Source organism: Propithecus coquereli, unplaced genomic scaffold, assembly GCF_000956105.1.
Source record: "Propithecus coquereli isolate 6110/MARCELLA unplaced genomic scaffold, Pcoq_1.0 Scaffold314, whole genome shotgun sequence".
Classification (NCBI taxonomy): Eukaryota; Metazoa; Chordata; class Mammalia; order Primates; family Indriidae; genus Propithecus; species Propithecus coquereli.
In genome coordinates this window covers 3082624-3099279 of record NW_012148775.1, presented here as the reverse complement: position 1 = coordinate 3099279, position 16656 = coordinate 3082624, and the positions used below count along the sequence as shown (strand labels likewise).

The 16656-nt window shown below is 50.8% G+C and overlaps 1 protein-coding gene across 1 annotated transcript; it reads left to right on the top strand.

The window, feature by feature from the left end:
- Positions 1-1335: 1335 nt before the first annotated feature.
- On the top strand, positions 1336-15710 carry TCHP (trichoplein, keratin filament binding). The gene is made up of 13 exons (XM_012650231.1): positions 1336-1523; positions 2881-3068; positions 4063-4273; positions 4862-4918; positions 6959-7027; positions 7615-7788; positions 8645-8757; positions 8923-8989; positions 10916-11088; positions 11923-12004; positions 13388-13573; positions 14076-14219; positions 15253-15710. The coding sequence occupies exons 2-13, from the start codon at positions 2881-2883 to the stop codon at positions 15283-15285; spliced, it is 1497 nt and encodes a 498-aa protein (XP_012505685.1). The 5' UTR covers positions 1336-1523; the 3' UTR covers positions 15286-15710.
- The last annotated feature ends 946 nt before the right edge of the window (positions 15711-16656 follow it).

Here is a 16656-nt window from a genome sequence, read left to right as displayed (position 1 = left end):
GTTGAACTGGGGTCCGGGGCCCTGCGGACACCTGTCCAGCAGAAGAGGCCCAGAGGCCGTGTCCTGGGGACTTTAGGCTTCCAGGATGAGGCCACTTGGGAATGGTTGCCCTCTGGCAGGCTGGTCAAGCCCTAAACCTTATAGAGTCCCACCAGTGGGGTATATTTGGTCCTTTCGTCCACTATACAGATGAGGACACCAAGGCCCAGAGAGTGGCGTCGTCTTGCCCAACAGGTGTAAAATCAGTACCTGAGAGCAGGCCTTCTTCCACCCAATTCCCATATTTCTGACATTCTCTTCTCACACTCGGGGGGTCCTGTCAACAACAAGTACTGGGCTCCTCCGTTGGGTGGGCAGCTCTTGCTGGGTTGATTACAGTGGGTTGTTGCCTCTCCTGTCCACTGGGGACACAACATGGAAGAGTGGCCATGAGTTTGGCTAAGCGGGTAGGGACCCATGGGAGGGCAACCCGTAGGGGCTGGGGCAGACCCTGAGTAAACATGTGCTCACCTGGGATGCACCAGACACTCTGCTCCTGGGGGTGCTTCGTTTAAACCATTTACTCCCACACGGGCAACCCTAGAAAGCATCACTATACAACCCTAGAAAGGAAGGAGTTACTCGCCTTTCACAAATGGAGAAACTGAGGCACAGAGAGATGAAGTGGCCTGCCCAAGACCACACACTAGCGCCCGTCAGTTGGAAGCTGTCATTGTGATGGTAGAGGCCACGATGCAAAACGCGATCCCATACTGCATCCAGGAAAAACAGAGAAATGCATGAAACGTGGAGGAAGGAAGGGAAGAAAAAATGAAAAGAATGGGAAAATGAAAGGGGGAATATTTTTATTTTCTTTTGAAAGGAATAGTTGATACATAATACATGTAGCCCACGTGAATTATGAAACACGCCAATAGAATGAACACCCCTGAACCCCACACCAATATAAGACTACAGTAGAAAGTTACCCAAGACGTGTGCCACCTACTTGCTCTCCGCCCAGGCTGCACCCTGAGAGCGCCTGGGGAACTGTGACAAGCACTGACGCTCTCTGGGAGCCTGCGGACATTCGTCTGGGGTTTGTTCCGGGCACCTGGACGGTAACACTCCCCAGGTGATTCTCATCCTATCTTATCCCCCTGGTTTCTGCCCTCCCCTTCACCTTCATCCCCCGAGGTAACCACCATCCTGAATTTTGTGTAGTCTATGGATTCTTTTCTTCCCTCCTTGCTTATTTCAAAGACTAGCGGCGTGTGCTAGTGATCTCCCGCCCACCACGAGGGGGCGCCAGAGAAAAAAACACGGTCTCCTTTCCCTTCTCTGCGCGTCCGGCATCGCGCTGAAGGCGGCTTGGCCCTCGCGACGCTCCGTCGTCGGGCCCGTTGCCGGAGCAACGAACGGGGAAACGGCTGGCGTTGCGGCAGCGCGGTTTGCAAGGGACGCAGAGGGACTGGCCGGCGGAGTCCGGGTATGCGGGAGCTCAGGCCGGAGGCCTCTTCGGAAACTCCAGGACGCCGAGAAACGTGAGTCGGGATGGCCGGAAGCCGGCTGTGGAGTGGGGCCTCGCAGGGCCCTGCCGCAGGCGGCCCGCGCTGGCTGGAACGCGGGCGGGAGTCCGGGGACTCGAGTTCAGGCGCTTGGGGGCCCGGGAGCTGGGTCCGACGCTTTCCCCTGTAATCCCTTTCGTCGGTTGCGGATGTGCAGGCTGAGAGAGGGATGTGACTTGTTTAGGGAGCAGCCCAGCTTTTTGATGGCCCATCTGGGACCAGAATCTTAAGATTTTTGACTCTCGGTGCAAAGATTTATCCGCTGGCAGTGTTACAGGACGAGCAAAAGAGTAGGTTAAGCCCGCCACAGCCTCAAGTCAGAGGTGACACATTGGCAGTCCGCCGGTATTTGGCCCACAGACGTAGATTATTTGCCCCCACGACCTGAAAAACTCTGAGATTTTTGGCGGGACCCAGGCCTGTTCGCTCGTTCAACAGACGTTCCTAGCCAGACACTGTGTAGACCCTGCACGTTAGGGCAGCTTTTGAGTGGGGGTGAATGGCATCTGGAGTGATTCTGCTGTCTGCTTTCAGGGCTCCAGCTGTGTCCCCTTATTGCCCTGTGACTCTCGGCAAACTGATTGCTCTCTCTGAGTCTCAAGTTTCTTCATCTATACGATGAAGGGTTTGCCCTTCTTGGTAGCCTCAAATACTTGCAAATGTGACACCCCAGCTACGGTTAGCCCCCTCCCTGGGGGCTGCCAGCGCATGTTCCTCCCAACAGGCAGCCTTTTGCAGGGAATGGAGCCTGGGCTCTGGTCTCAGACTGACGTGAATTAGGATCCCAGCTCTCTTGTTTTCTCTACTTCTGGGCTTTGTGCTTCTGACAAGTCACTTCACCTTTGTGAACTTAAGTGTCCGCACCTGCTAAATAATGAGGTGATTGTACTAATGAAACAGTTCACATATGTTGAGTGTTTGGCACTTAATTATTAAGTTATTAGTGATTACTAACTTATTGTCCCTGTTACTTTAAGCAGAGCATAAAGGTCCCCGGTGTTCCTAGACTAGCATTGCTAGGACAGTCCCAGTCTCTGCCCTTTTTGTCCTTGATGATGGCTGGCCCACACCGGCTGCAGTCCAGGTTTATTGAAATTGATGATTTGCAGCCCTGATGACAATTCATTTTAAAAATGCTGATGCCTGGGCCCCACTCTAAGATTTTTTGATTTAATTGGTCTGGAGTGGGGCCCACATGTGAGTATTTTTCTTTTTAAAGTGATTCCACTGTGCAGCCAGAGGGTGAGGACCACTCACTGAAAGGACGAGGCCAAGCTTGTGAGGGTTCCTGGAGTTTGTAGTTGGCTCATTTTCCTGCCATTCCTGTTCTCAGATGGCTCTCCCCACCCTGCCCTCCTACTGGTGCAGCCGGAGGCTCCTAAGTCAGCAGATGGCACGACAGCGAGAGCAGGAGGCCCGGCTTCGGCAGCAGTGGGATCAGAACAGCCGTTACTTCAGGATGTCTGACATCTGCAGCTCCAAACAGGCAGAATGGAGCTCCAAAACCTCCTACCAGCGGAGGTAATTGTGCAGTGACCGCCGATTGGATAGGGTGGGGGGCCACTTGCTGGTCGGGATGCAGCCTGAAGGATCTAGGGCGTGTGGCTTGACTGCATGTTTTCTTGAGCATGGATTACCTGCATGGCAATGTTTTTCCAGCTGGAAATTCTAAAAAAAGATTGTCAGTGAAGTAACGTATTGACACTGAAAAAGATAAAATGATACAGAAGTGTTATGTGGTAGAATCTGGAAGCCTCGTTATAATGCCACATCCCCAGAGAGAGCCACAGTTAACAGTCTGGTGCATGTCCTTTCATGCCTTTTCCCACTGGTGTTTGTGTTTAAATCTACACACACACATAAAATCACTTTTATAGAAATACATGTGAAAACATGGGAGTTAAAAGCACAGGGTTTGGAGTCAGACAGACCTAGATAGAAATCCTGACTGTTGTCTCTTGCATGAATGAGCCTCAGTTTCCTCATCAGTAAAGTGGGACTAAAACAGAACCTACTTTCTAGGATTTATGTGATGAGTAATATAAAACCACCCATTCATTTTTTTTCTTTTTGCAAAAATAAGGTTTTCTTTTTTTTTTTTTTGAGACAGAGTCTCACTCTGTTGCGCGGGCTAGAGTGCCGTGGCGTCAGCCTCCTGCCTCAGCCTCCCGAGCAGCTGGGACTACAGGCGTGCTCCACCATGCCCAGCTAATTTCTTTCCATTTTTAGCAGAGACGGGGTCTGGCTCTCGCTGAGGCTGGCCTCGAACTCCTGACCTTAAGCGATCCTCCTGCCTCGGCCTCCCAGAGTGCTAGGATTATGGGTGTGAGCCACCATGCCTGGCCTAAGATTTTCTATTCATGCTATTCTATGACCTGCTTACTTCCCTTTAGCTGGGGGGACACTTTCCCATGTCACCATGATATGTCTATGTCAGCCTCTTTTACCCACACAGCAGAGCATTCTCCCTGTGGCTGTAGCGCGACTGATTTATCATGGGCTCCCTCTCACCCAGCATGCATGCCTATCAGCGTGAGAAGATGAAGGAGGAGAAGAGGAAGAGTCTGGAGGCCCGGCGAGAGAAACTCAGGCAGCTCATGCTGGAAGAGCAGGACCTGCTGGCCAGAGAGCTGGAGGAGCTGAGGCTGAGCATGAACTCTCGGGAAAGAAGAATCCGGGAGCAGCACAGGAGTCTGAAATCAGCCCAAGAAGAGCAAAGGAAACTGGTAAACTTCCCACAGACCTTCATGAAGCTGTGGGCCAGGAGCATCCCCGCCCTGTCGGTGTTGCACACGAGGGGTCGTTCCTGGACACTCTAGTCCGGATGAGATGCCAGTGAACTCCAGAGGCAGCGGGAAAAACGCCTACTCTTGTGCAGGGAACGTGTTTTGGATGAGTCAGCTCTATTCTGGTTAGCCCCTTAAATCATTACATCCAAGTCCTTTTTCTTTATTCCAGCTCTGTGCTTCCACAAAGGTCTGGGACTGGTATATTCGTCTTCCAAAGTAGTCGTGTGGAACAGTGAGCATCAATCTGTGTTTTTCAGCCTGCTATATTTTGAGACCCCCCCCCCAGATGGGACCCATTTGTAGCATCTGATTTTGGCCCCTTTTGGTCACCATTGTAAGAGTCATTTGTTGGTGCCCTCCAGTTCTGCTCCGCTGTCTGGCTCCCGGAGCTGTGGGTGCAAGGCAGGCAGGTTGAACAGCAGGGCAGTGACAGTGTGTGAGTGGGGGTCCTCTGAGCGTGTCATCTGAAACATGCATGGATGTGAAAAACGACATCAAACGTCCCTTTTTGTGTTTTCTTGGTAGATTGCTGAACAGCTTCTGTATGAACATTGGAAGAACAACAACCCGAAACTTCGAGAGGTAAAAATCAAAAACCTTGCATTGATTTGCCTAAGTAGATGGAATCATGTTTCCGACATTTTTTCTTTCTTTAAACTGCATCTTTTACTGGGTTGAGAGGAGGGCAACTCCAGCCACGTGAAAAGAGACCACACAGATCTGGTGCAGACTGCACTGAGCGCTTCATTCTGTTTAAGAGATGCTTAATGGACCTCTGCTGTGTGCTTCACCACGTGGGTGCCTGGAGATTAGACCTGCTCCCTGCCCTTAAGGAGCTCGCTGTCCGGCATGGGGCAGAGTGGGCAGCTCATTACGGTGCAGGATGCAGCGTGCTGGCTGCCCGGGAAGATCGGCTGGGGGCCGTGTACTCACTTTGCCCGGGGTCAGGGAGGCGGCCCAGAGGAGTTGCTGGGGTGGAGGAGTTTGGAAGCACCTGGGGTGTTAACGTGATGGTATGGAGGTGAGGAAAGGACGTTCTAGATAGATGCGACTGTGCAAGCACCAGGACTGAGACACCAGAGCGGAGCAAGTCCAGGGAGCTACAAATGGTCTGGGTGAGGCGGGGATGTCAGATAGGGAGGGCGAGCCCCAAGAGATGAGGCCAGCGAGGTGGGGTAGATGGTGCTAGATGTGGGACGGCCTTGTGTGGCCTTCCCCAGCAGGCGCTGGGGGGCACCTAGACAACTTTAAGCAGGGTGCACAGGAGCCCAGCTGCATTGCAAAGAGCTCCCTCTGGCAGCAGTGTCAAGGTGTGTGGGGGGTGGGGGTGATGCCAGTTGAGGGGCTGCAGCAGCCCAGCCGAGTGATGGCAAAGGCCTGAACTTGGATGGCAGGAGACAGGAGGACAAAGCTGCAGGGGAGAGGGGCGGCATCATTCCGCGGAAATTGGGTTGGAGGGAGATGTCCCATCACTGATACCACTGATTTATTTTAACTTAGTTTTTGTATACATTTGGTTCTGTTACTTCATGTATTTGTAGTTACATTTAGAAATGGCCAGACAGTAAGTAATGGAGCATCTAGGTGCTTTTGAGTATTGTGCACTTAATACTAACCTGTGCGAGGACTCCCTGGCCAGTTTACTCAGAAAGATTTGTTCAGAACATTCAAGATTGGCTGGGTGTGGTGGCTCACACCTGTAATCCTAGCACTCTGGGAGGCTGAGGTGGGAGGATCACTTGAGCTCAGGAATTTGAAAACAGCCTGAGCAAGAGTGAGACCCCGTCTCTACTAAATATAGAAAAGATCAGCTGGGTGTGGTGGCGCATGCCTATAGTCCCAGCTACTCAGGAGGCTGAGGCAGTAGGATCGCTTAAGCCCAGGAGTTTGAGGTTTCTGTGAGCTAGGGTGATGTCACAGCACTTGCCCAGGCAACAGAGTGAGAGACTGTCTCAAAAAAAAAAAAAAACGTTTAAGATAGTTGCAGATGTTCACACTTGTGAGCGGGAAAGAAATTTTAAGCAATTTCCCAAATAAAAGCTTTTGGACTGAGTGTTGCAATTCATTTCTAATACATAAGATTCTCTATGCTCAGTTCTCTTACTGATGGCTCCAAACTTGTTGCCTCTGCTAGTGTATCACTTGATACAGAGACTACCTGTTTCTGTAGTTACCGCTTTGCACAGGAAACTGGGGGGAGCCAAGCAAGGGTGGAGTCTGCCTCTCATCCAGCTGTCTTCCTGCACCCGGGGCTTGGCATGCTGTAGACCAACCAGAGGTGGCCTTTGAAACTTTATTTCCATTCCAGTGTCTGCTGACATGCTTCCTACTCTACTCAACCCCAGGGCCACTAGGAGAAAAGTCTCTGGTACTTGCTCCAACTCGAGAGATTGGTTTAGAAGTGCCTGGTACTTTGGTTTTCTCACTGACTTGCACTCAGGCTGTGTATGTCAGGACCCCCCATGCTCCCTTACTGGACACCTGAGCCACTCTAAGTCCTCGAGAAGGGAAGTCATGGCCATGTTCCAGCACATGGCACAGAAGGCAGCACTGTCCCCCACAGCGAATATCTGTCCAATGAACCAGAAAGCACATTAATATTCTCCCCATTCTCACCCTCAGATTGAGCTGGACCTTCACAAGAAGCACGTGGTAAACTGTTGGGAAACGCAGAAAGAAGAAAAAAAACAGGTGTGGTCTATCACTCTGGAGATCGTCCCACATGCGGTAGTGTGAGACTGTCTCCACGTCTCTGAATTTGTTTCCTGTTTTCAACATTAATGACTCCAGTTGAGGAATAGACTTCCTTGGTCTGTCTGGCACATGTTAAAACTGAATGTTTGCTCTTGCACGTACTGGAATCCTATGCAATTATAGCACAGAGTAAAGCCACGTGCCTGGCTGGGAGGTAGCAGGTGCAACAAGTGTCTTTAAGGACGTCTTTGTTGCTCTTTTGACGAAATTCGCATCATAAACGCTCCAGCCTGGCTTACAGTGGCACCTCTGGGGATAAGCGTCCACACTTCCATGCACCCACCACATTGCCTCTGGGCTCATTTTGGAAAGTATTTTGTTGAGGGGGAGGAATCCTGACATTGAGACCCTCCCTTGGTCTCTGGGGGAAGTGTCACTCAAGCCCAGGAAGAGGCACCCTCCCCCAGGGTTGCACTGCCCCGCAGCACTTGCTGCCCGGGCCCTGCGGCCTGCTGGAGGGAGTTGGCCTTTCCTGGCCGCGTCGTACGGATACTGACCTCCCAGGTTCGCTTGGCCGCTTGTAGCAAGAAGCCACGGAAGAGCAAGAGAACAAACGGTATGAAAATGAATATGAGAGGACCCGAAGGGAAGCGCTCGAAAGGATGAAAGCGGAAGAGGAGAGGCGGCAACTGGAGGATAAACTACAGGCCGAGGCGCTGCGTCAGCAGATGGAGGAACTGAAGCTGAAGGAGGTGGAGGTGAGCGCAGGTCCCTTCTCTCTGCAGCTGCTCATTAGGATAAAACGGGCCCTTAAGCCTCGTAGCAGGGAATGCTGCTTCTACAAAGGGCAGCAACAGCTGGGTTCTCCCGTTCTCACGTGCATTCCCCGCCTACGTTGTGCACCCAGATTTCAGAACATTGATGAGACAGTACTGGTTCTCTTAGATGCGTTTAGAGACCTGCTGTTGGAGAGCCTTTTCAGACCTTGGATTTTCCAGTATGTTGCGTAGACATGACTTAGTCAGATGGTCTAGCACCCAGCTCTCCGTGGCTGGCGGGTTTTGGGTCTCAAGGCATAAACTGTGAGGGCGTTTGGTCCAGGAGGCCGTCTGTTGAGAATACTGTACACGGTTTGTCTGGCAGAGCTGGCTTTTCCCGTTCAGATGAGGAAAGCCCCGTGCTTCTTTGACCCCTCACCCCTTCCCCCGGCCCAAATGATCCACTAACTAGACACTTACTGCCACTACTATTCCAGGTGCTAAGCACTGGGCTGGAAGGTAGAGATCGAGTCTGAGCAAAACCCCCAGTCCTGGCCTAAAGGCAGGGTGTGTCAGGTGGGCAGACAGTAAGTTACGATCAGCGTGGATCGGTACCCGGTCCTGTGGGAGCTCAGAGCACGGAGCTGGGAAAGGCTCCTATAGGAAACGGCTCGGTGAGATGGGAGCAATGGGCTGTGGGGCTCAGAGCCCCAGAGGTGGGAGGGCATCATGATCACCAGGGCACCCAGGCCACCCGTGTTGTGAAGTGTCTGCCAAAAATGGAGGTGAGGACGGAGGAAGATCTGATTCCTACAATCTCAGATCGCAGTCAGGTTTCCCGTCATTGTAACCACAGGCGACCAAACTGAAGAAGGAGCAGGAGAATCTGCTGAAGCAGCGGTGGGAGCTGGAGAGGCTGGAGGAAGAGAGGAAGCAGAGGGCAGCCTTCCGGCAGAAGGCGGAGCTAGGGTACGTGTGAGAAGGGCCTCCGCTCTGCCCGGGCGGGGCCTCTCCTGTTCTCAGACTTGGGATTGGTGTCTCTGAACCCAGAAAGCCTGTAGTAAGCAGTTCTCTAACTGCCGTTTAATTCTTTGTAAGATGCTGAAGGCAAACCATATTTTACTCACTTTTCAGGCGCTTTCTGAGACATCAGTATAATGCACAGCTCAACAGACGGACACAGCAGATCCAAGAGGAACTGGTAAGTCTGAAGAGACAGCCTGGCTTTTTACTCTTTTGAAAAAATGTTTCCACAGCTCAGTATATGCGTGCATTCTCGTGAGAATCAAAAGACAAACTGAGGGGTCAGGAATGGAGAGATGTTGGTCAAAGGGTACACCCTTTCAGTTATGGGATGAGTGAGTTCTGAGGATCTCATGGACAGCATGCTGACTGTAGTTAATAATGCTGTATCGGCCGGGTACAGCGGCTTATGCCTGTAATCCCAGCACTTTGGGATGCTGAAGGGGGAGGATTGCTTGAGGCCAGGAGTTTGAGACCAGCCTGGGCAACAAAGTGAGGACCCCATGTCTACAGAAAATTAAAAAAAATACCCAGGCATGGTGGCATGTACCTGTAGCCCCACCTACTTGAGAGGCTGACGCAGGAAGGTCACTTGAGCACAGGAGTTGGGAGATTACAGTGAGCTATGATTGTGCCACTGCACTCCTGCCTAGGTGCCTAGAGCAAGACCCTATCTTTTAAAAGAAAAAAAAAAAGTAATAATGCTATATTTTTGAAATTTGCTGAGAAGGTAGATCTTCGCTGTTCTTACCACAAAAAGAGGTAACTATGAGGGGATGGATATGTTAATTAGCTTGGCTGTAGTAATCATTTCATAATGTAGACAGATACCAAAACATCAACTTATATCTCAATAAAGCTGTTATTTGAAAAACAAAACAGGCCGGGCACAGTGGCTCACACCTGTAATCCTAGCACTCTGGGAGGCCGAGGCGGGAGGATTGTTTGAGGTCAGGAGTTTGAGACCAGCCTGAGCAAGAGTGACACCCCATCTCTACTGAAAAAAAATAGAAAAACTTAGCTGGGCAGCTAAAAATACAAACAAAAAATTAGCCAGGCGTGGTGGTATGCACTTGTCCCAGCTACTTGGGAGGCTGAGGCAGGAGGGTCACTTGAGCCCAGGAGTTTGAGGTTGCTGTGAGCTAGGCTGATGTCATGGCACTTACTCTAGCCAAGGCAACACAGTGAGACTCTGTCTCAAAAAAAAAGAAAAGAAAAAAGAAAAACAGCACAAAATGAGATTTCCTCCTTGAGCAGCCCCTGCAATCTCTGCTCCTCCCCAGAGTGTCCCTTTTGGTGCATATCCTTCCAGATGTATTTACACACACACACTGGTGCAGAGGTGGTGTTTTCTGGGTTGTTTCAAAGTGTAATTGAAGTTGCATTCCTTAGCATATCTAACAGTAAATGTCTAATTATTAAAAAGATCGCTGTACTTAGATGGAACTTGGTCCTTTTAGTAGCTACTCCGTATTTCTCTAAGTACTATGATGAGCTCCCTCACTGAGACGGGAACAGAGAGAGCGTGAGCAAATCCAAGTCCCCTGCTGCTCCCCGCCTGCCACGGTCAGGGCACATGACGGGCAGCGGCCACTGTTGTTCCTGGTGTGCAGCTTTTCCGCGTAGGACGTCTTTCCCTCATTCTTTCACAGGTTCCACCGTGGAGATGTGTTCATACATAGTAGCGAATTCCCTACCAGTGAACCTTAGGGCTGTTTCTGGTTTTTCCCTCTTACAGAAAGGCTGCAGTGAGCATTTTGTGCATTTGTCTCACTGTAGTCTGTGTTCTTAGAAGTGGAATTGCTGCCAAGGTGCATTCTAAAAAGCTGTACTACCAGACGTGTCCAAGAGCGTGGGGTCTCTCCCTTTAGCCAAAGAAAAGCTCCTGGGCTTGTACAGTGTCTAAACCATCGCTTTGTGACAATCCCTGGTCTGTTCCAGAAACAATCCAACATCTTCCCGTCTCTGTGCTGAGAACACTGCGAAGGATCACAAATGTCTGTGCACAAGGAAAGGGGCAGGCAGAGGGTGGGCTTCTCTGTAGGTCACAGCTGCAGAGGGCTCTGTCCAGCCCACTCACGTGCCATCCCCCTGCCGGCTCCAGGAGGCAGACAAGCGGATCCTGCAGGCCCTCCTCGAGGAGGAGGATGAGAACCAGCGTATGCACCTGGCCAGGAGGGAGCAGGCCGTGGCCGACGTGGCCTGGATGAAGCAGGTCATTGAGGAGCAGCTGCAGCTAGAGAAGGCGCGGGAGGCGGAGCTGCAGATGCTGCTGAGGTGAGAGGTGGCAGCTGTCTGGGCAGGACCCTCCTGGCCTCAAGTGTGGTACCTTGAAATGCCCTCGGGTCACCATGAGGGTCACCTGTTGCTGAAATATCCATCCCTGTCGATTTGTCCGTCATGCCTAAGGAACACATCTTCATTAATGGACCTGGCTTGTGGCGGTGTTGCCCTGACATTATTTCAGGGGGAAATCAGAAGGTTTAGAGAATGATCTGTTCATCTAAAAGCTTAGAGATTTGAAAGGAAATTTGTATTAATTATGGAGATGTTGAATGCCTCTTAGGTCTATAAAAATGGGTCTAGGTCCTAAAAATTAAACTAGCAGATGGAAATATCAAGTAATAGGTAACACACATTGAGCACTCACAGCTGCCAGACACTGTGGTGAGTGCTTTGCGGTCCTTACCGAATCCTGACATCCAGCCAAGCGGCGGGATGTGGGACACAGAGACTTGAGGGCACTCACTAGGCCCAGGCGAGCTGGTGGCGGCCCCAGGCGTGTGGTGATGGGCTCAGGCACAGGCGGTGCCCCCTCCTCTCCGCGTCCTGGTGGTTTCATTCACCTCAGTGTTAAGTGGCTGCAGTGCGGGTTGTCACAGGTGCCTTTTGTAAGGAGATGGGACACTAAGAAGGTAACTTAAAATATTTCAACAGGACTTTCTGTGAATGCTGTCCGTAGTTGTCATCTTACAGTAGCACGTAGCTAAGTTTATTTGCAGGTTGGCCCCACAGAAGACGTGCACCATGCAGCCCTGTCTGTTCCTTAGCTCGTTCCCCGCCACCGGGGGTGGGAAGGAGCTTGCTGTCATCCCTTTTGTGTTTGCCCAGGGAGGAGGCCAAGGAGATGTGGGAAAAGAGAGAGGCAGAGTGGGCCCGAGAGCGGAGCGCGAGGGACAGACTGATGCACGAGGTAATCCCAGCTGCGCCGAGCGGGCAGCCGTCGGGTCCTGGGCAGATGTCTGGGAGTTGTCCTGGGAACACAGTCTTACTCTGGTCATTTTAAGTGGGCTTTAAAAATTATTAGAAAAGTAATTACAAGCTTCTCAGAAAAAAAATTCAGAAGCACAGAAAGGTAAAATGAAAAATGTCCCCAGAGCCCTGTCATCTACACGGCCATGATTACTTTATTCCCTTCTATTCTTCTGGTTTTTTCTACGTATTTTTTATCATATTGTGCTATTTGACTGCAGGTATTCTGACCTGCTGTTACCACCTTGTGGACACTGTTTCACAGCCGTACCATAGACAGTCCTGTGCCATCCCACGGCGCGCCGTAGCTTGCCTTCCCTTCCCCCTTTTCGTTATTCTGGGTTTTTCCTAGTTCTGAGCTGCTGCTTACTCACCATGGGGAGCATCTCGGTGCACGAGGCTTTTCCAGAGCGCAGTTTCTTTCTTGGGCTGGGTGACAGACAGGAACTGGAGAGCGCCACTGTTCTCCTTTTCTGTGTGCAAGTAACATGTGGAAGACACAGCCCTGTCACAAGGAAATCTGTTGGGGGAAGACGGTCTCCATTATCCACGTATTGAAAGTTGTTTTAAAGTGGTTTAGAATGAGAAATGTGTCGTGTCTGCCAGCATGCTATGTTTTGGAATCCTTGGGAAATCGGGTCCCACTTGGTGACTTTTCACTGTTGTGAATACCAGGTATTTTTGAGCAGCTTTTGATTTTCCCCATTTAAATTACCCTCCTGGTTGTGACCACTTTGCGTGCCCTGTCCCCCAGCATAACTGCTGGGTGTGTGAGGTGGCTCCCTGCCCTTCTGGGTCCTGACTCCAGACTGCGGTCTGGGCTGGTGGTGGGACATCACACTGCTCTGGGTCTAAGTCTCAAACACAACAGGTTTCTGCTGCTTGGAGCAGTAGATTTAAATCCAAAAGGTTAGGGGAGTGACCCAGACTTTCCCTCTCCTTATCTGTGTGCCTTGTGGTCTTCTGTTTTTCAGAACCTGGTGGGGAGAATGCACTTGTCGCCGCAAAGTTTCTCTGCCCCTGGGGAGAGGGCTCCCTCCCCCACTCCTTTAATCTTGTTGGTACTCGGCTGTGTCTCAGTAGCACACAATCTGTACACAGTTTGTGTGTGTTGGGGGTAGGTGGGAAACGCCTCTTGTATATTGGCAAACGTGGCCGACATCAACAGGACCAAATCCTGTAGTCAGGGCCTGCCTCTGTCTGGCATGTTTAGGCCTGAGGATCGGGCTGGGTCTTGGTGCAGCTGCAGCCTGTCCACGGCTTGTAGACTGGGTATCTGTTAGAGTCAGACTAAAATTCTCCTTCTCCTTTCTGCTGAGGATAGGTTCTGACAGGGAGACAACAACAAATACAAGAAAAGATTGAACAAAACCGACGGGCACAAGAAGAATCCCTACAACACAGGGAGCAGCTCATCCGCAGTCTTGAGGAGGCAAGAGAGTCGGCTCGTCGGGAGAAAGAGGAGAGTGAAGAACTGAAATCTGCCAGGAAACAGGAGCTGGAAGCTCAGGTGGGGCTGCGCCCAGGGGCGGGAGGCAGCCTCAGCAGGGGACCCGGGCCTGGAGGCAGCAGGCCCTGCCGCGGCTCCCGCATCACTGTAGGACGGGATGCAGAGGCCCCGACTGCCTCCCAGAGCTCGCTGGCATTTGAGAGCCAGTGCCTCCTGTCTCCAGCTGAAGTCCTGACCCTCTTATTTGTGGCCCAGCTCCACTCCGGGTCACCTCTCTCTCGTGGGCACCAGGCTGGCATTACTGCCACATCTGTTGGCAGCTGGCTTACTGGGCCACAGTTCTCTATTTGTTCCATTCAGTACCTAATACATAACACAAAATCGTCTTCCAAACACACGGCCACATCCAGAGCTTTTGACAAGGAGCGTGGTGCGGTACGTACAGCCTTTTCCATTGGCACTGCCGTCGCTGTTGCTTGGCTCTGATTGTCCAGCCAGGATAGGACCACAGGCTTCCTCTCTGTGGGCCTTGTCTCACGGTAACTTTGCTCTTGGTGCTCAGGTTGCAGAGCGCCAGCTGCAGGCGTGGGAAGCAGACCAGCAGGAGGAGGAGGAAGAGGAGGAGGCCAGACAGGCAGAGCAGCTCACCAACGCCCTGCTGCAGCAGGAGGCAAAGATGATGGCTGAGCAGGGCTACCGGCCTAAGGTAGGGGGCCTGCCAGGGGACAGGCCACCACAGCTGAGCCAGACTCAGCCTGGCCCTGCCCCTCTGGGCTGTCTGTTGCTCTGTGCTCAGCCCTGCTCTCCAGCTTTCCAGTCACTGCTGCTGCTCTTCTCTTGCATCTCTCTTTCCCAGCTAGTAGAGAACCTTGACAGTCTCTTTCAGTCCTTGGTTGGGCCTCAGACAGCCTTGGGAAGTGATCTTGCTCTGGCTCCTGCCTGCTAAGTGGCGTGTCCACCCTGTTTGGGGACAGAGCAAGTTAAGAGGAGTTGTGGCCACAGCTGTTGAGAGGTGACAGAGCAGTGGGTCCAGGCCCCAGCTGTTCCGAGAGTACAGCCAGGCGAACAAGAGACCTGTTTCCCTCCCTTCCTCCTCTTCCCTGTGTCTGATCCCTCCTTTCTTCTGTGTGTGTATCTTTCTTTCTGTGTCTCTCAAGAGTACTCGAGTGACCCCCGGTGCAGGGGAGCACAGAGAAGCAAAGGCTGCCACCTCTCCCCCAAGGGAGCTGTGACTGAAGCACCCAGGCGCTGACTGAGGGCACACCAGGCTTGGCGCCTCTGCCCTCCTTCACCCAGGGCCACTTGGTGCTCTGAAGTGCGTTCCCCAGGACGCGTGCCACAGAAAGAGGGCTGGCTCCTTCGTGGTCAGATAACTGGGAAACCGAGTGAAACAAAGTTAGAGCAGGTACTACATCTGCTGTGGAATGTCGCATCCCGACACGCTGTGATTCTCGGGTGCAGGGAACAGCATTTTCTAAACTCACTTGACCATGGATCAGTGAATGTCTCAGGATCAGGCTTTTACAGAGCATGTGTGAAAATGTTTTTTCGGGCTGGTACTTTTTAAAAAAAAAAAGTTATAAAGTGCCTCATTTATGGCTTAGGGTCAAAGTTTTTTCGACTATAAATGAAAACAGCCATTTATATTGTGCTTTTTAGCTCTTACTTAAAATGAGGTTAATGCTCAGTGCTCCAGAGACTGCTGTCTGATCAGTCTTATGTTTTCGTTCTGTTCTCAGCCTTACGGACATCCCAAAATTGCTTGGAACTGACTTCACTGGTACCGTAAGCACAGAGAACAAGGACGCTGAGGCATCTGACACACAGCTGCCGGACAGGTGGACTACGCTCTGGTGGCCGTCCGTGTTCAGGGCACTCTGAGGTGGTTCAGCGATGCCTGTTCAGGTGCGTGATTAAAGGCATCCAGGGCGGGGCCAGACACAAAGGTGTCGCAGATACGCAGTACCCTGCAACAGGCCCTTTCTGCCTTTCTTATCCAGGAAAGAAGAAAGGGTCTTTTATAAGCACGTTTACAGTGCTATCAAGTAGTCTTGTAATATATTTATGAATAATGTAAAATTCTAGATCCATGTTGAGAGCCACAAGTAGTAACCCGTCATAGGGTACCTGGTTTCCTATTGTCTCACCCTTAATTGTCAGCCTCCAGTAAGGACTCAAGCTAGAGATATGAGGGACATTTTTCAGTCTTTAAAATTGATATTTAACTATTCTATTGAAACCAAACTTGTAGATCTTGGTGTCGTTTATTTCAGGGTTTATTAATTTACTGGTCCCGAAAGGATCATATCTTTTGTATTTTGGAAGACAAGAACTACAAACAAATTAGAACCCTGAAACAGTCTGATGTGTTCTGTGGATGATTTTCAGAAATGTGGCAAGAAATGAGTCTTTCCTCCTTCAGGAAGCATTTTGGTAGGCTTTCCATAGAGCACTGTGTGTGGGTGAGGGATCCCAATATGTGTGTTACTGGGCCTCAGAAGGACTCAAAGGGTCACCTGGTTGGCTAACCTTTCAAAGGCAGGGTGTGTAACACTTGGGACCTCTAGTGTCTGGGGAAGTTCTTGGCTATGAGCAGCCTTCTGGGATTTATGTGCCCAGAGGGTGAGGCACTTAACCTAAAAAAACTAGGTATTAGACTCAGAGCCACAGACTGGGCCAAAAAATTCTCTCCCATAGTCATATCAGTGTGATACAGTTCTAGATTAATCTCTGCAAATAGCTAGAAGTTCCTTGCAGAAATAATCATATTTTTATAACTTGCATTTTTTCTATTTGTACTATTCCTCTGAGGTTTCAGTTTCCATTACATTGTGTTCAGGACTCCATATCTCAGTAAATTACAGCTAATTACAGGGAGTTGTTCCATGGTTATTAAAAAACCAGAGTTTATTAAAAAAATCCCGAGTGTAAGGGCTGCATCACCTTTCACTTTCATTGTGCAAACCACATCCGGAATCTGTTTTTCATTTTCTTGTCTTGAAATTCTTTGGCTAGGGTCCCCTGAGCACCACTTTGATTATGCATGCTTGTCTCGTTTCGGATGTTTATTAATTGTGAAATAAAGTTCCGGTTTGATGGCCTTGCTTCCGGGCTTTCTTACTGTTGCTCTTATTTATTGCTGC